The 16,852-nt window shown below is 41.5% G+C and overlaps 1 protein-coding gene across 1 annotated transcript in view; it reads right to left on the bottom strand.

Moving 5' to 3' along the window:
• Nucleotides 1–16,852, bottom strand: part of poln (polymerase (DNA directed) nu) — a 116,477-nt gene that overhangs the window by 25,511 nt on the left and 74,114 nt on the right. The window contains exons 15-16 of the mRNA XM_088921285.1: nt 14,761–14,838; nt 7,217–7,334 (exon numbers count right to left, since the gene is read on the bottom strand). Coding sequence (XP_088777411.1) covers nt 7,217–7,334; nt 14,761–14,838 — 196 coding nt within the window. The remainder of the gene's footprint in view (nt 1–7,216; nt 7,335–14,760; nt 14,839–16,852) is intronic.

Genomic DNA, 16,852 nt, shown 5'->3' with positions numbered 1-16,852 from the left:
AATGTCATATTATGGCTACACTAAAAAAGGCACTTTGAGATAGTGATCACTGTGGAAAAATTGAAGACAAAAAGGGACCAACTGATGTATTTTTAGAATTGCAAAGTCCCGATGAGGCAAATTTTAGCCAGTTACTCTTAAGAGCATACTTTTGGAAGCAGCATGTAAACTTTCAGTGTGTTATAACATTTCTCAATGATTGTGACACACTGAACATTAAAAAGAAGGAAAATTGAAAGCACTGGTAAGAGTTAAAGACTGTAAGACTCTGATCCCAGCTTCTATTTAAAAAGACAATGCCAGGTCTGATGATCACACTGAAATATGCAGTGATGCAGGAGATGCCAACTGGGGCACCTATTTCTCTGTGGGTAAATGCCAACCAAAAGAAACACTGGTTAAATGCCACTTATGATATAATGCTTCACAGCACACAGAATCATACAGCAAACAGTTCAGAACTCCACATCCCAGGAGCTACTGGGAATTTTTCAGGTACTCAGATGGAATTCTGAGTCATTTAATAAGCAGGCAAACTCGAGACACACAAAGAGACTACTTGTGAGAAAAACAGACATGTTTGCATTGAGATACCATTTTTATCCTCAAGACACTCTGCGGAAGCAAGAGAAAGGGCAAACAGAATGTTGGAACATACAGTAAAGTTAAAATTGCAGAATTTAAATTGAGATATTGTATAACAGTGCACTTAGAAGGCACTCCTTTAGAATACTGTGTACAATTTTGTTTACCATAGTCTGCTCTGAGATCTGTACAGAGAAAAGCGAAGATATTCCTTATCTTATCCTAGGGTCAAAGGAATGTCCTACACTGACAGTCTAACAGAACTGGACCTTTCCAGTTTTCAACAGAGAAGACCACAAGGGGACCTGAGTCGTGTATTCAAAATGCTCAATTATATGAACCAGGGGACACAAATGCAAACAATGGGGAACTGCGTATGAAAACAGGAGGTACTTCTCTACACAAAGGGTTGTGGGAGTCTGCAGCAAGTCTGATTTCAAGAAATGGCTGCTTAAAATTCCCGTAGCAATTAGTTTCAGAAAAAACAAAACGAGCTTGATTAGCTGAAAGGACTGCTCTCTTTTGCAACCATTCATACATTATTAAGTAAATACGAAAAAAAATGTTCAAGACTTTATAAATAACAAAAAGGAACAAAAATAAATGAGGGGGCTAGCCACACAAGCACAAGTTTATGAATTTATTCATGATTCCAGACTGAAAAAGATGTAATAGTAAAAGACTGGGTTCATGGCAAAAAGAATTGATCCTTGCTGCACCAAATAAATAATGCATTGGATCTCAAGAGACAAGACATTTCTCTGCAGCATGCATGCTGACTCAGCTCATCACGCTTAGCTCTTTGATTACACATATATGCTCTTCGTATTCATATATACAGTAATAAAAGCATTTTGTAACTATTAGACTGTTGGAGGGTTCATATGTAATACGTACGATACACGAATCGTTATTAGAGTGATAAAAGAAAAACTGCCAATAGTATGTCAAACCAGTGCAGTACAAATACCTGTACATGTACTGTAATATGATTTTTGAACATGATGATAGTTTTTTTATTTTTGTTTGTTTTGACATCCGAGTCTGAGCTGTGTGCTACATAGTTTCGTGGTCATGACACTTTGAGGGATCAAAGAGATCCCTTAACTGGGAATTGCTAGCTCGAAGGACAAATGTGCTACATGCACTCAAATGAAGAATGATCATATTAAGAAACAAAGCCAAGAAACTACTCATCTGAGTTACAAAACTTCTTAACATAATTCAAATATTACGTACAATGCCTTAGAAACTTCACCTCCTTCCATTGATACACCATTTTGTTAATAATGCATGCAAATTAATTTTAATCAAACCCTGAGTGCTCAAGCTGCCTTTAATGGTTGCAAGAAACTGTGGGTAAAAAAAAAAAACTATCGATGGTGAAATATTTTTTATAGTTGAAATAACAGCAAAAACAGCAAAGAAAAATCAAAGACTAAAATGTGATTATTTCACTAGTATGCACACCTTTTACTATAGCAAATCTAAATTAGTTCAGGTGCATACATTAATTAGTTCAATGGCTTCAGTCTGGGTGTAATAATAGTGGATCGCATGAGCATAATTACTGTACCTGCTAATGAGGTAAAGTACAAAGTGTAATGGACAGTCTGAAATGTGCTTTTACTTAAAAATAAATGTGAATTTCCCACTTGTCTTACTTTGCATACACTCCAATCTGAAATATCGTGGCTCGCTGTAGTGACCCTTAAACAAGCTTTTGGACGTACTGTATAAGATTTCTTACATAGTCACTGGTTTAAGTCTAGTCTATGTCATTATGTGGCTCTCCCTGTGTTCTAGATGAGCAACTATAATGATCAAGTCACTCCAATTCCTTTTATTTGTGTTTTATTTGGCTATTTTAGCAAAAAAAATATGCTCACTTGATGAGAAAAGAAGTGTCTGTAGTGTTAAACACGTACTGTACCAGTTTGTAAGAAAGGCAGACTGGTGGCATTGTGGTGAGCACTGCTACCTGAAATCTTGAGTCCAGAGTTTGATTCAGCACTGGGGTGTCTTCTGTGTTCTCATTGCATGTTCAAAGGGGCTTTTTATTGCTGTCCTTAGATTTCTTTTCCACCTTCCAAAGGCTGGCCAGGTTAAAGGTATCTCTAAAGTGTGCATGTCCTGTGATGGTGTGGTGTCCCTAACAGGGCGCCTCACCCTTGTGTGCTAAACTGCTGTGTCAGGTTCCTAGCTGATGCAACCCTTACCAGCAATTTTCCAATCATGGGTGGACGAACGTTTAAGGTTCTTTATTTGGATTTCAGTGGAAGCTACTCTGTAGGACAAAGCAGTGAAACAAAGACTCATTTAGCAGAGGCACTACACAAGAGCTAGTGAATTGCAGTGAAAAGGAAATGAGAGTAGTACTGGAAGGGTCAGTATGGGGAAAAGTATGGGGAAAAGGGCCAGTATGGGCATGTGTTCCTAGTTCTCAGGCTCAATCCATTGTTGAGTTCACCAGCAAGAGAAAGTGCTTCATTAATTAATAAATAAGTCAGGGAGGCACGGTGGTGCAGAGGTCACTGTTGCTGCCTCACAGTGCTGGGGTCCTGGGTTCAAGAGGTGCTCTCTTCTCAGTAGTGTCCCAGATACTGCTTAAAAAGGATCTGCCAGTTTCAAGGTTACGGTTTTATTTACATTTGGCTGCAATTTGTCACCTGAAATCGTGAAAGTTTAGAAATTAAAAGGGTAATGTTCAATGTTCAAAATTATCAAGGGTAAATGTTCAATGGAGGTCAGCAATATGAGTGTTTTTCAAGATGATAACCTTTTCACATCAGGCTGTAAACAGAGTGCTGATTTCTAAGATGCTGGCCTTGGGTTATTGACAGGAAAGGGATTTGAGTGCTCTTGTAGTGGTAACAACAGTTGTCATAGTAACGTGGCTGTGTGCGTGCAGCTGCTAACTGTGTCAATTTCATCCTGAACTGACACCAGAGCCGTTTCTCTGAACCAGTCTGAGCAGGGCAGGCCCTGCAAGAGGAGGCAGAGTTTCTCGTTGTACAGACAGAGGTGGTTTTGCATTAGAAGGCATATTGCTTTTAAGACTTTGTGGCTGCTCCCATCAAACAGACCTGTACACACTAAGGATCAATGTGACTGTACAAATTCTATAACCAAAAAAGTGAATAAAAATAATGCCATTGTGGGCTTCCATAATGGCAACTCTAATCATTTTCTGCTTTTGCATCTGCATCCTCTATTTTCAAACTTTTTTGAATTATATAAAGACTTCCAAAAGAGTAAAGAGTCAAGACTTTCAAAGAGCAGTGGCAAACAATACAATATCAACATGAATAATTCTTCTTAACCATTTTTCCAAAAGACAGGACAGGTCACTTACATTTTCATAAGGACTCTACGCCCCTACCCCTATGTCTCGTCTAACCCTAACCCAAACCTAAGGCTGAGTGTTATGAATATTTATGTAGCTGTAAGTATGTCTTTCAGAAAGCTGCAGTGTCAAAAACTAAACTTTATACTCTGCTTTAGATCAGGCAATTTTTCCTCTTCCGCATGCTTTTTTCTACACTGATTTGCAAGCTCTCAAATGGAATAGCGACTCGCAGATGTCACAACAAATGAGTTTGTGAAATTATCAGTATTAAACGGGACCACGATGCAATGCCTACGCTTAACAGTAAAGTTAATGAACGAGCTATTAAAAAAAAATAAGACTAGCGACCAATCAGCACAGAGTAAGTGAAAACACGTTTTTGTTTACCCTCGTTTAAGAGAAACAAATCCGTGCTTTAACCCTGAGCATTGTGGAACTAAAAGCCAAGGGAAGAAGCTTTGTTTTTGCAGTGCCGTTCCCTGGTTTATCTCATATTGAAGAACAAGTTTACTGTGCTTTATTCTACTTCACACTCTTTTTACTATAGTGGTTAACAGAGCTTTTATGATGGCTTCCTCACAGAGAAGAAGGCAAGGGAGTAGGCAACAACACAGGTCCAGTTCTCCCCCAGTGTCTCTCATATCTGCTTCAGCACCTGGAAATCCCTGCAGGAGAAAAGGTATTATAACCCCCGGCAATGCTGGTTTCCAGCTGGGGACTGGCGCGACAGAGGCAAAGTACCTGGTTCAAGGATACAACAGCAGTGTCTGCAGCGGGCATTTTAACCCACAACCTGGCGGTCAGGAGCCCAAAGCCTAACACACTAACACGCATCGTCATTAGAGTGATAAAAGAAAAACTGCCAATAGTATGTCAAACCAGTGCAGTACAAATACCTGTACATGTACTGTAATATGATTTTTGAACATGATGATAGTTTTTTTATTTTTGTTTGTTTTGACATCCGAGTCTGAGCTGTGTGCTACATAGTTTCGTGGTCATGACACTTTGAGGGATCAAAGAGATCCCTTAACTGGGAATTGCTAGCTCGAAGGACAAATGTGCTACATGCACTCAAATGAAGAATGATCATATTAAGAAACAAAGCCAAGAAACTACTCATCTGAGTTACAAAACTTCTTAACATAATTCAAATATTACGTACAATGCCTTAGAAACTTCACCTCCTTCCATTGATACACCATTTTGTTAATAATGCATGCAAATTAATTTTAATCAAACCCTGAGTGCTCAAGCTGCCTTTAATGGTTGCAAGAAACTGTGGGTAAAAAAAAAACTGTATCTAAGCTCCGCTGCCATGGAAGAGCTCAAATATTAAGCAGACCAGCTTGCTGGCAGTTTTCATTGACCTCTTTTGCATACATCTGCTAGAAACGGCAGTCTCATGATAAACTCATTACACAGTCACAGGATGCCTTCTGAAAGGGAGAATGTGCTGTGCGAAGCACTCCACACTGAAAAAGCTGTTTTAATTAAATATTAATACCTTTGTTGCCGCATCGTAACTGCCCTGGAGAGCTCCAGTTTCACCAGCCGAGCAAATCGGAAAGATGGGGGGGGGTGGGGGGGGGGGAAGCTGCCGACCAACCAAATTTAACGGAATTTCCCCCGTTTCCGTTACTTGTTGAACGGACATTCGGAGGTGATGAAACTGGACAGGCTGAATGGAGAAAATCATTCCCACAAACACACTAAACAAATCACACAAAAAGAAAAGGGGAGATGAACACTGTGACTTGCAATATTGCACAAAGCCCAACAAGACCTTGGTCTCAGGCCGCTGAGGATGCCGACGGCCGACTAAGTGAGCTACACGTGAGGCACGTGAGCAGCCCTGCAGAGATAAGAGGGCTGGTTTTCACACAGGTGTGCGGAGAGCACCTTCGGGGCAAGATGCTGGCAGGCGTGACGCTAACCGCAGCTCCAGCCCAAAACCAAATCCTTGTTTCCAGAGAACTGGACAGAGTGAGATAACCGAAGAGAACACCCAGCAAGAGAATGATAGCAAATACGGTACCCTAAGACAGAACCATGCTACAGCACAAGGATCTAAAACGTCGAGTTCCCCCTCTTGTCTTTACAGTGTAAGAATGATTGTTTGTGAGAAGCGCATGTCAATACTGACGTACTGTATGCACCCCCATGAGAATTTCAGAAGTTTAACTTTCATACCCTACATGGCATCCTAGAAAAAAACTAAAATGTCAAAGAAAGGAAATGCATCTAAAAAATGGGTCTGTGACCTTGTCTCATTGATGCGATGAAACATTCAACCACCCAGAAGAGGCTATGCTTTGATTATTATTAAACATAACTAAAAACTGAGTACTAGTGGCTTTTATTGTAATAGCCTTGGGACTACACACTGTGGGATCCATAACATTCACAAGGGGGAGTAGGCTGCAGTGTCCTGTTCACTAACAATCAACCTTTTCTGACTCTGCTTTGGGACTGAAATAGATCTCAACTTTCACATACTGGAATGCCTTGTAAAAAAACAACTGTCTGGTTCTTTAATTTGACTGCATTTACTGCTTTTCTGCTTGACAGAGGACAAAAAACTGTTTTTTTGGTAATTAAAGTACATTATTGATCAACAGCTCATTAACAACATAACTATGAGAACCTAGAAAGTGTTTAAGGAGTCTAACAGGCAGACATGAACACGAAACCTTCCCAAAAGGTGGGGATGTGTGTGTGACTGTTCACGCATGGGTGAATGTTCAGCTTTGTGAATCCGCACTTATGATTGATTGGATATTTATCTTATCATGATTAAGAAACAAAACGTTAGACAGGCAGGGTTGATCTTAGTTCTATACAGTGACTGAGCTGTGTGCAGCTCAGGTAAAAAGGCTCAATTGAATTATTTCAAGGAGAATCAAATCAATTGAGCAAATTAAACTAATTTACGTGTACAAAACTGTTCATTGTTATGGTCTTGTCATCTACCCAGGGGGAAACATAAAATGAAAACCAGACCAGGGCAAGGTGGGCAAATTGCTCCAGTAAGTGGGCAGAACCTAAGATCTGATTGTTAATTAGAGTTTGTTCGCAAATGACCTTCCTCGCTACATAAAGGATTCAAATAAGGCACGGGTTGGGCCACGAGATCCAATACAACCCATACCCTCGTGAGCTCTTTGGACGTATGAACGTTTTGTAACATGTAGTCCCCTGCCCCCAGACCTCCTGGAAGACGGTGTGAAGGATCGAGGGGTCAACCACTGGTCCCCACTGTGCACACACGGGGGATCTTACCACTGAGACGCCAGCGAGGTGAAGACGTCTCCTGTGGCCAGCGGCTCCTGGAAGACTCGGAGCAGCTCGGGGTCGGAGGACAGGTGAGCCAGGAGACGCAGCTCCACCTGGGAGAAATCTAAGCAACAGAAAAATCAAACGTCAGGAAGGCTTGGTCATCAAAGCTGTTTGTGTTCAAGCTGTATTCAGGGCACCGGGATGGCATGTCAATTCATCAAGGCCCAGTGGGGAACACCCAAGTTACTCCCCTTAGTTAAGTGTTATCAGTCCTGTTTCTATTCAGTGTCAAAGGATTTCTATTTTGTTAACACTGTTTTCAAACACGAACAATGTCTTCGAAAGCCCCCATGCTGTGATGAGGATTCATGCATAATTATTTATGCTTGCAATTCACTTTTTGGAATTTGGAATCTGATTGCATTTGAAACATCTGGGATATAGCAAATTGTGTTCTACTAAGGCACATCTTTCCTGCATGTCATGAAATATTGAGGGTGGGGGAGTCTTCCAAAATCTGCACAACTTTTTGTCTTGAGTGACAAAACAGAATCAATGTTGCATATAGAACCCTAGAATGTTTCCACAACTACTTTTTAAAAGTTGTAACTTGATGAACAGGTTAGCGATGATCTCTCCTGTATGACACAGGTGCAATTCTTTTATGTCAGGTGACACTGCATTATATATTTGGAATGTGAGCAGAAGTAGACGATGTCTAGAGAAACAGCCTCTCTGAGATCATCAGCAAATGATCATTGATGGTACAAATTACTACAGTGTCACACTTCTTTCTTGCCAGCTGGCTAGGTACAGAAACTCAGCTATTAGTATTCAAAATCCTCAAAGCTATCAATGTCAAACCAGTGAACCTCTTCAAAGTGCGTAGAAAAACACGAACCAGAGGACATTAGCAGAAACTTCAAGGAAATGCATTTAAAACTGAGAACAGGAGGCACTTCATTACCCAAAGGGTCATGTACTTTGAACCAAAGGAGAGTACTGGACAAGCTACCCAGCCATGTGATTGAAGCCAGCCCTGGTTTCTTTCAAGCAATGTCTGGATCCTTGGATCGATTAGCTACTAAGTACCAAACTGGTGAAATGGGCTGAATGGTTTCCTCTCATTTTCACCCTTTCTTATGTTCTAATCTTAAATTAAGACAGAAACTGGATTCATAACGAACTATATGCTTTTGCCCTATATTTTCTCCGAAAGAAAACATTCACTCTTTGCATTATTACAGCAATTACTTTATTCCTAGTCAATAAACAACATTCATTGTTTAAGCATTTTATAATCCCTGTTTTCATGTCCAAACATTATGACAAACATAACACTACTGCAGCCACCATCACGGTATTATTCGTGACAAGACTGAGCTACAAATACTTCAATCACCGGAATTTAATTCTTGCTTTGCTGTGATTTCATGGCGCAATTTCAGAACTCAGGCTGAAAGCTCTGTGAAAAAAAACCATATACAACCCAGGAGAGTAAAAAACTGTTACTTAAACACACTTACGAAGAAAATAAAAGTTGTCCAGTTTGTAAGTAACTGAAACCTAGATGGAATGGAATTACACAGCTTTTCCACGTCCCAGACGCAGACTGTCTGGAACATCCGGACTGCTGACCCGTAACTGGAAACGGGTCCTGAGAGGATCTTGTCTGGATAGCCTAGCACTGGTTTGGGGAAACGGGGAGAGCTGGAAATCAAAACCAGCTGGAGCACCGCGAGATGATGGAAAAAACACAAAGGTCTTTAATTATTATTAAATTGAATTATTTTTGTAGGTATAAGAACTTATTCTTATGTTGCTCAGTAGCCCTTCTACAACATTCTTAGTGATGAATTCACAATTTTAATTTTGGACTTTGCATGGGTGGAAAAAAAAAAACTGACGACAATCTACCTAATTTGCTAATAGGTCTTAGCTATTAGCAGATTGTGAAGCCTCCAGAAAATAGGAAGCCCAGGAAAATCCAAGACTATGATTATGATGGAGAGAACCAAAGCAATATGACATAAAACTTAAATCAGTTATCTGCAAATTCACTAAATTGAACTATTAAAAGAAACTTTAAAAGGAAATTTAAAAAGAAATTGTTAATGAAAGAATGAATGATTAAGATTTCGTAAAGGAAATGTAATCCAACCAAGCAAGGCAGATGGGATCCCTTTCGTTTGGAACTATTCCTACGCTCTTCCGTCCTTAACCCCTGGGAGATGACAGAAACAACTGAAGTCCAAAGAGACAGGCCCCCCGAATCCTTCTCTTTATGCACTCTAACTTCAGCACTTCGTCCATGGAAACTGTGTTGCATTCCAACAGCACTTGATAAAAAAAGGACTCGGAAGGAAAACCCCAACTGCAGCCCATGTTGCAAAAATCTGAGCTCGTCTGGTCCCAGCAGGCCAAGAGAGTGACATGCCCTCCCAGAGCACACGGCAGGGTGACTGCTGGTGTGGCAGGATTCCATCCATCCATGGGAGCCGAGGAGCCGGAGCCTATCCCAGCAAGCAACGGGCATTAGACAGGGTATACCCTGGACAGGACGCCAGACCATCACAGGACACAGACAGACACTCACACCAGGGCCAGTTTTCCAAGATGCGAATTAACCGACCAGCATGTCTTTGGACTGTGGGAGGAAACAGAAGCACCCAGAGGAAACCCACACCAACATGGCAAGAACATGCAAACTCCACACAGATAGAACCCTAGGTAATAGGACTGAACCCAGTGCCCCAGCTCTGCTAATCACCATGCCACCTGAAGGAAACAATCTTGGGTTCAAATACCGAAGATTTGATCTTTCAATAAAACTAATTTTGATTAAATTAAGCGGGAAGAAATGTCACTGCCTGCCTAAAACAAAACCAGAAAGAAAGATGATCACTTTAAGACGCAAGTCACGCTTGATCAGAGTGTGTGCTGAGGTGGACTGGGGGTCAGTACACTTCTCCACCTCCTCTAATGTTCTTAATGTCACTGCATGGGGCGGCGCTATTGGCTACAATGGTGTATGTGCTGACTAAGAGATAAAAGAGAATCGGTAGCACTGCAGCATTACAGTGATTTATTACTGCAGCGAGCCAGCATTGTGTGGGGGTGTTGGTATCATCCTGAACGTTAGGGGTAATTACGCTTAGGGAAGAGAGTTACAGTGATCTCCTGTCGCCATTGTACCACCCACGGCAACAGCAACACCAATTTTCACAGCTTCCTTTCCAGCACTCCCTTCTTTTTCTTTTCGTTTCCTTCTTAACCTTCTAATTTCCTCCTCCTGATCTTTTCAGACGTTCACAGCTCATGTGGCAATTTTCACCCTTATTTTCAAATCAACAGCAGTAGAATACAGGGAAAAAAAGGCCTTTTGTCAGATGCAATCCAGGATCACGGCAAACTCCCGGTTTCTGTTTCGTCTCTGGCTCTTTGGATGATGGTGCAGTTTAGTGGATCATAAAAACACGAACGATGCCCGATCATCCTCCTTCCAGGTGCCAAGAACATAGAAACTTGGTTTTTGGAGGAATCTCTTTTTTACAGAGTCAGGCTATAGAGTCTTCTGCATAAAAAACTGTATGTGCAAATTACAGTAGGTCCTACATGTTGTTTGAGGTAAGATACTAAAGCATACAGGCTGAGATGCCTGAAAAACAACTTCATTCTTCTCATCCAATATACAATGCCATCAGCTGTAAATCCTGAAGCCAAGACAGACTCTAATTTCCAGACAGAAATAGGATGGAGATGTGTAACTCTCTCCTTGGCGCACACTCACCCTTTGAGTCTCTCAGCTGCTGAATATTTAACAGCAGTACTGGTCAAAAGCACTAATTACTCTAAAATCAATAGAAACCTTAACAGAATACTAAGAAACTTATAACAAAATATGTTTCTCAGTCAGATTTTAAAATATGTGAAGGCCCGAGAAGAACTGCAGTTAATGTTTCTTTAAGGGAGACTGAAACAGAGCAGTCTCTCTCCAAGCTGAACTGGCTTTTCTGCTGCGCCAGCTCCAAGGCTCTGTCAGCTGGCTTCCGAGCACAGACGTGAAGCTCACTGTGTTAGCAAAACAAAGCTCATTTACTGAGAGTAGTCGTTAAGGATGGAGAAACCTCCATGGGCAAGTTGTTCTCCACAGTCCATAGTGACAGCCATTGCTTTTAGTTGAGGAGAGCCTGTGACACTCTGCCTGACCTCCGTTAGCTAATGAAAATTATGCAAGTGTCCTGAAAAGACTCTAGAGGCTTGTCACAGTCTCTCTCCTGAGACTCATGCTAATGGACAGTTGTCTCTGTTGAAAGCCTCTCGGCCGTATAAACAGGACAACATTCATTCAAGTCATTAAAGTAAAGAAGACAGCTAAAGAGTTATAAATATCTAAATCTCCAGCCCTATTGCAGGGGATGGGGAAGCTTTTACTTGCCACTGACTTCTCAATTCAACTTGATTAAAGAAGGATGATTGAAGTTCCAAATGCAACAAATACATTAATAATCAATATGTCATCTCTTGGCAGCCAGTTGAGCAGCCTTTCTTGAAAAATGAAGAGCACTTTATCATCACTCAGTTATAATCAAGATGGTCAGGGGGAGAAAACACACAGTGCCTATAGAAAGTCTACAAACCTTTTCTAAAGTAGCACATTCTGTGGCCTAACAGCCTGAAACCAAGACACATAAAATCAGAATTATTTTATTTGTAAAACAACACTGTGGAGATTTTGGAAACCATGCGGAAAAAGAAGAAATCAGGATAAAACTTTCTGATCTGAATGCAAAACGTTATGTTGGGCCAAAACCCCAATACAGCACATCACCCGCAGAACACCATCACTACCGAGGCTGGAAACTGGATGGAGCAAAATACATACTGATTCCCAAAGACAGCCTGAAATTGAGAAGGAAGCATACCTTTCGGCATGACCATGACCCTAAAAACACAGCCAAAGCAAGAATGGAGTTGGTGAAGAACAAAAAGGTCAACATCCTCGAGCGTCCCAGTCAGACCCTGACCTCAATCCCACTGACTGTCTGTGGAATGACTGAAGGGCTGCAGTCCATCAACAGTCCCCTCGCAATCTGACTGAGCTTGAACAGCTCTGTAAGGAGGGATGGGCAAACACTGCCAAACCTAGGTGAGCTTCGTTGGCACAGACTTATCCAAACAGAATTATGGCAGTAATTGAAGTACAAGGCGATTCCAGCTGTATTAATCCGGGGGCTGAGTACACTTTTCCAACCCATTTTTCTAAATTTTCCAATTACATTTCAGAGTGATTGAGTATTTGTTTTTCACTTGGAGTTGTACAGTATTAGAATATGTAAACACAGGTAAAATAAATTCTGTTTTAATGTTTCTTGATTTAAGGTTGGCAGGCCACAAAATGTGTTACTATGAAGGAGAGTGTGCAGACTTCCTATTGGCGCTGTATATCGATTACGCTCCCCATGAGAAGAGTAAGTGCCTTCATTAGGTGTTGTAACATTACAGGAAGTACTGCAGAAGCGTTCCTCGTCTGGGAGCTGAGAGGACTTGGCACAATGTAGCAGTGCTCTGGAGTCAGGGGACCGGACACCAGAGCTTCAACAACCATCAGCAGAGCAGGCAACAGTAAAACAGGATCTAATGAATCTCACTATAGAATAAGCAACATTTCACTTCAGCTGGATGCTTTCTGTGTCAGCTGACTAGATATGAACTCCCAGTTCTGTATCTGTTGCAAGAAAGAAGTGCCATTTCAGGCAACACATTCATAAGTGACTGGTAACTGGTAAGTAACCTTCATACATGTAAGTAACTGGCTAATGCAGACTGCATTGATGCAGTTCACTTTGGCACAGGTCATTCACCAGAACCCGCTATGTTGGCACAAACGCATAGAAGAGTGAGTCGTAAAAATGACAGACATTACGCAAAGTATTTTTCACAGCTGAAGTGCCCAGAAAAAGAAAACCTAGTAGCCCACACTTAATTCCAGCCAAACAAAATGTCAAGCTTTTCCACTTGTGCTATCGATTTTCTCAGGCCTGGACGGTATTTTTGTTGTTTTACACAGCACATGCTTGTTTCAGAAAGGGATGCTAGCGCGTACAGGAATGTGAAGGTCTTCGTCACGCATCATCACAATGGATCCCCAACTCACGGACACGATTCACTAAAGGGGACATGAAAAAAATGATCTAATTTCATTAGAGAACAGACACTGTGCCTACACGTAGGTGAAGAAGGCGGTGTGGAATTCTTGCTTTCCTGCAAAACACCATCGGTAACATCAGCCGTCATCATACCAGACATCATACCAGACAAGCTCTTTAGAAAGCATGGCTCAGCTAACGCATGTGCTTAACCCAGAGTGACACATCAGAGGAAACGACAGGCAGATAAAATTAAAACAGCTTTGACACTCTGCCCAAACGCATACAGTTTTCTGAACAACTTCTGGTTCAGGAGAGTGTCGGCTCTTCACTCAGTCCTTGCACAAGGTTCTGAGACCAGAACTGCACAGCGCACCCTGCCTCACCATTCTCTTTTACTCAAAGGAAAATCTGACACAATGGAAGAATGTAACTTTATTCTGTGAGTGGTTATAAATGAAATAAGAGCTACTGTCCCAGTTATTCTTTTTCAATTGGTTTGTTGTGGCTGGAACACAGGCCAGAGTGTGGGCAGATGTACCCTGGAGGGATTTTTAGTCTCAAAAAGTTTAGATGCCTGAAGAAACAAAAGAGTGTATTTGTAATATTCCATTTTCTGCGGTTACAAACCTCAAACAAATCTTCAGTCAAGTGTTTTCCCACTCGTTTCATAACGAGCAGTTTGTCTTAGTTTGGGCTGAAGCGATGATCTCTGAGGGTGAGCTTCGCTTTAATCTCTGCAGGCCAGCCACATCCCATTTCAACTGTTATTTTCAGATGCACTCCATAGCGTTTAGAAAAAAGCTCGGCAAGCAGCAACAAAGTTTGCTAAATATTTAAAGCTCGGTGACCTTGGTCGCTTGTGTACTACATCACCTGACCCCTGAGAAGGAAGATAAATCTTGAATGGGGAGAGAATGCCCTGCCAGTGAATTTCTATCTTCTACCACTAGTCACACAGTGCAGCGGCTGCGGGGACAGGGCATCTTATCAATCATAACCGTGGCACTAAATACTTTCTATTGACAGAGGCTGTATTACAGATCCGAAGACTCTAGGTTCGTTAAAGAACGGCCATCAGGGCAGATGAAGCCTCAGTCACTGCACAGCCCATGTGTCACTGCGCGTCACTGTATTTCACCCACGGGGCTTCGTTTCCAAAGGATTTACGACCATCGTTTCCATTCTCTCCTTGAGGATCTCAGAGCCTAATGAGCCATGAGGAAAACACCTGCAAACACTGTTAGGAAAATAAAAAAAGTACAGTATCTGAATACAAACCAACAAACTTAGCATTATAGACATCTTTAGAAAAACACTGTGGAAATAGTTTACCAACCCAGTAACCATCTTTGACAGGTGTTGTAGGCCCTGGTTACACTTAGGCAATGGGCCTACCTGCTGCTAAGAAGGTCCATCCTTCTTCTGAGATGAACATACTGCGTGGGTGAATAGTGATAACCTCAGGCTCCTTCCCTGTGAACAGAAAGACAGCGCAGGGTCACATTCATTAGAAATGCAGGGAGCCATGCAGCAAACCTCTTTTTAACCTCCCTGACCTCTTTTACCTCCATCCATGAAAAAAAAATCATTACATCTGAGAAAAGTAAATTCTATTTCTCCGATTCTGTGTGCAATAAGGATAAGTGTGAATGTCATAAATACTTTAACAGTACGTGCTCTATCCTTGTCAGTGTTTAGAAATCATTAGGTCTCCCCTTCAAATGAAATGAATAGCCAGGATAAGAAGATGCATACATATTGACCTGAAGTTGCCAACATTCTGTTTTAATTAACGGGCCTTTCTACAAATCTGACACATTAAAAGTTAACTCAAGGACAACTGAATCCCAAATATCTCAGTGACAGAAGCACGTTTTTTTTTCTGAACTGATGATAATGCGTAATTAAGAACAGCCAACTAGCTTTTAATTACCTCAGAGTGAGTTACTGTGGAGAACTGTAGCCTTTGAAATGTTAGTTATACTGTATATCTTTGCATCAGAAAGCAAATCAGAGACAGGGAGATTGTTAATACTCTGGATCATTAACCCCTATCCACTTTCTGCCTCATTTATTATAGAGTGAAATGTTGTAAATCAAGTGCTAATTACAAATCTTCAGATAGATAAAAATGTGTAGAAAAACATCACAGGGGTAAAACAATTACTCCACAATACTGTGTAGGACTGTGGTTATGTTCAGACAAGATTCTGTAGTTCTTGTCTAAAACCACATTTCTCAGGTGACATTTAGAAACCAGGAAGCAGTGGCTTCCAGGTGCCTGGTGTCCTCTGAGAGACCGGACGCTAGCAGTGCCTCTGCTATTTGCAGTACAGGAAGGTGAAGGGAGTAGGAAGGCTAATGACTGAATGTGCCTTTTTTGGCGAGAGATTAAAAAAAAAATTACGGAACCTTCTTACATCTGTGTTAAAGTAAGGATAGGGAGCATAGTTTTCCCACAGTTGTTAAGTTTTCGTCAATTTCAAATGGATGCGTGTAAAAAATCCACTATAATCTATATGTAATGAATTATATAGTGCCTTTTATCCAAGGGATCTGATGCATGGCAGCCATTATACTTCAACACAGCAGGTAGGATCAAGAAGTGAGAAGTTGCTCCATCAAAAGAATTACCAATAATAGTGCTTCTACACCCCTACCTACAGTATATACCCAACTGCACCTGACCCTCGGTGATGATCCAGGCCAAGCTACTAGACGCAAGTGTGCCTCCTCTATTCTGATTTGTTGCGATCTCATTGTGTCTCTTCAAACCACATTTAATAAGGTAGGAGGGTAAGAACAGAAGAAAGGTGAGAGAAGAGAGCCATTATGCCCATCTAGCCCATTTGGTTGTAAGTATTTAACTGGTGCAGGTTCCATCGATCTCTTTGTGACGCATTAGAAAGTGATGCATACATTCTGAACAAATCGTGCCACCGAAGGACTATGCTAATTTAGCTCCTCTGTGCTCACCCTGACACACAGCTTTGGACACACAGCTTTTCTGAACCAAAACAAAGTACAACACTAGTGTCTATCTATCCATCTTCTAATTGCTTTGTCCAATTCAGGCAACTGGGAGCCTATCCCAGCAAGCAACGGGCGCAGGGCAGGATACACCCTGGACAGCTTCGCAGGGCTCACACACAATTCACACCTGGGCCAGTGTTCCCAGAATCCAATTAACTCCTTCTCTGGACTTTGAGAGGAAACTGCAGCACGCAGAGGAAACTCGCATGAACACAGGGAGAACACAGAAGATACAAACAGCATCCCAACCACTGCGCCACTGTGCCGCCCTAAATGTGTAAACTCCTATAACAGAGAGCTTCTAAAAAACTGGAAGCAAGGTGGTGAAGCTAAAAACAAATATGCATCCCCCAAAACAATTTGAAGCCCATAGGTGTAGCCTGCAGGGCAATGAGATGTTGTACTATTGTACAGTATGTCAGCTCACGTCTGCTTGCTGAGAATTCAGAGATCT

Source organism: Atractosteus spatula, chromosome 1 (assembly GCF_055471065.1).
Source record: "Atractosteus spatula isolate fAtrSpa1 chromosome 1, fAtrSpa1.hap1, whole genome shotgun sequence".
NCBI classification, from domain to species: domain Eukaryota; kingdom Metazoa; phylum Chordata; class Actinopteri; order Semionotiformes; family Lepisosteidae; genus Atractosteus; species Atractosteus spatula.
The sequence above is the reverse complement of the archived record's forward strand: the minus strand, read 5'-3'. Positions and strand labels throughout refer to the sequence as shown.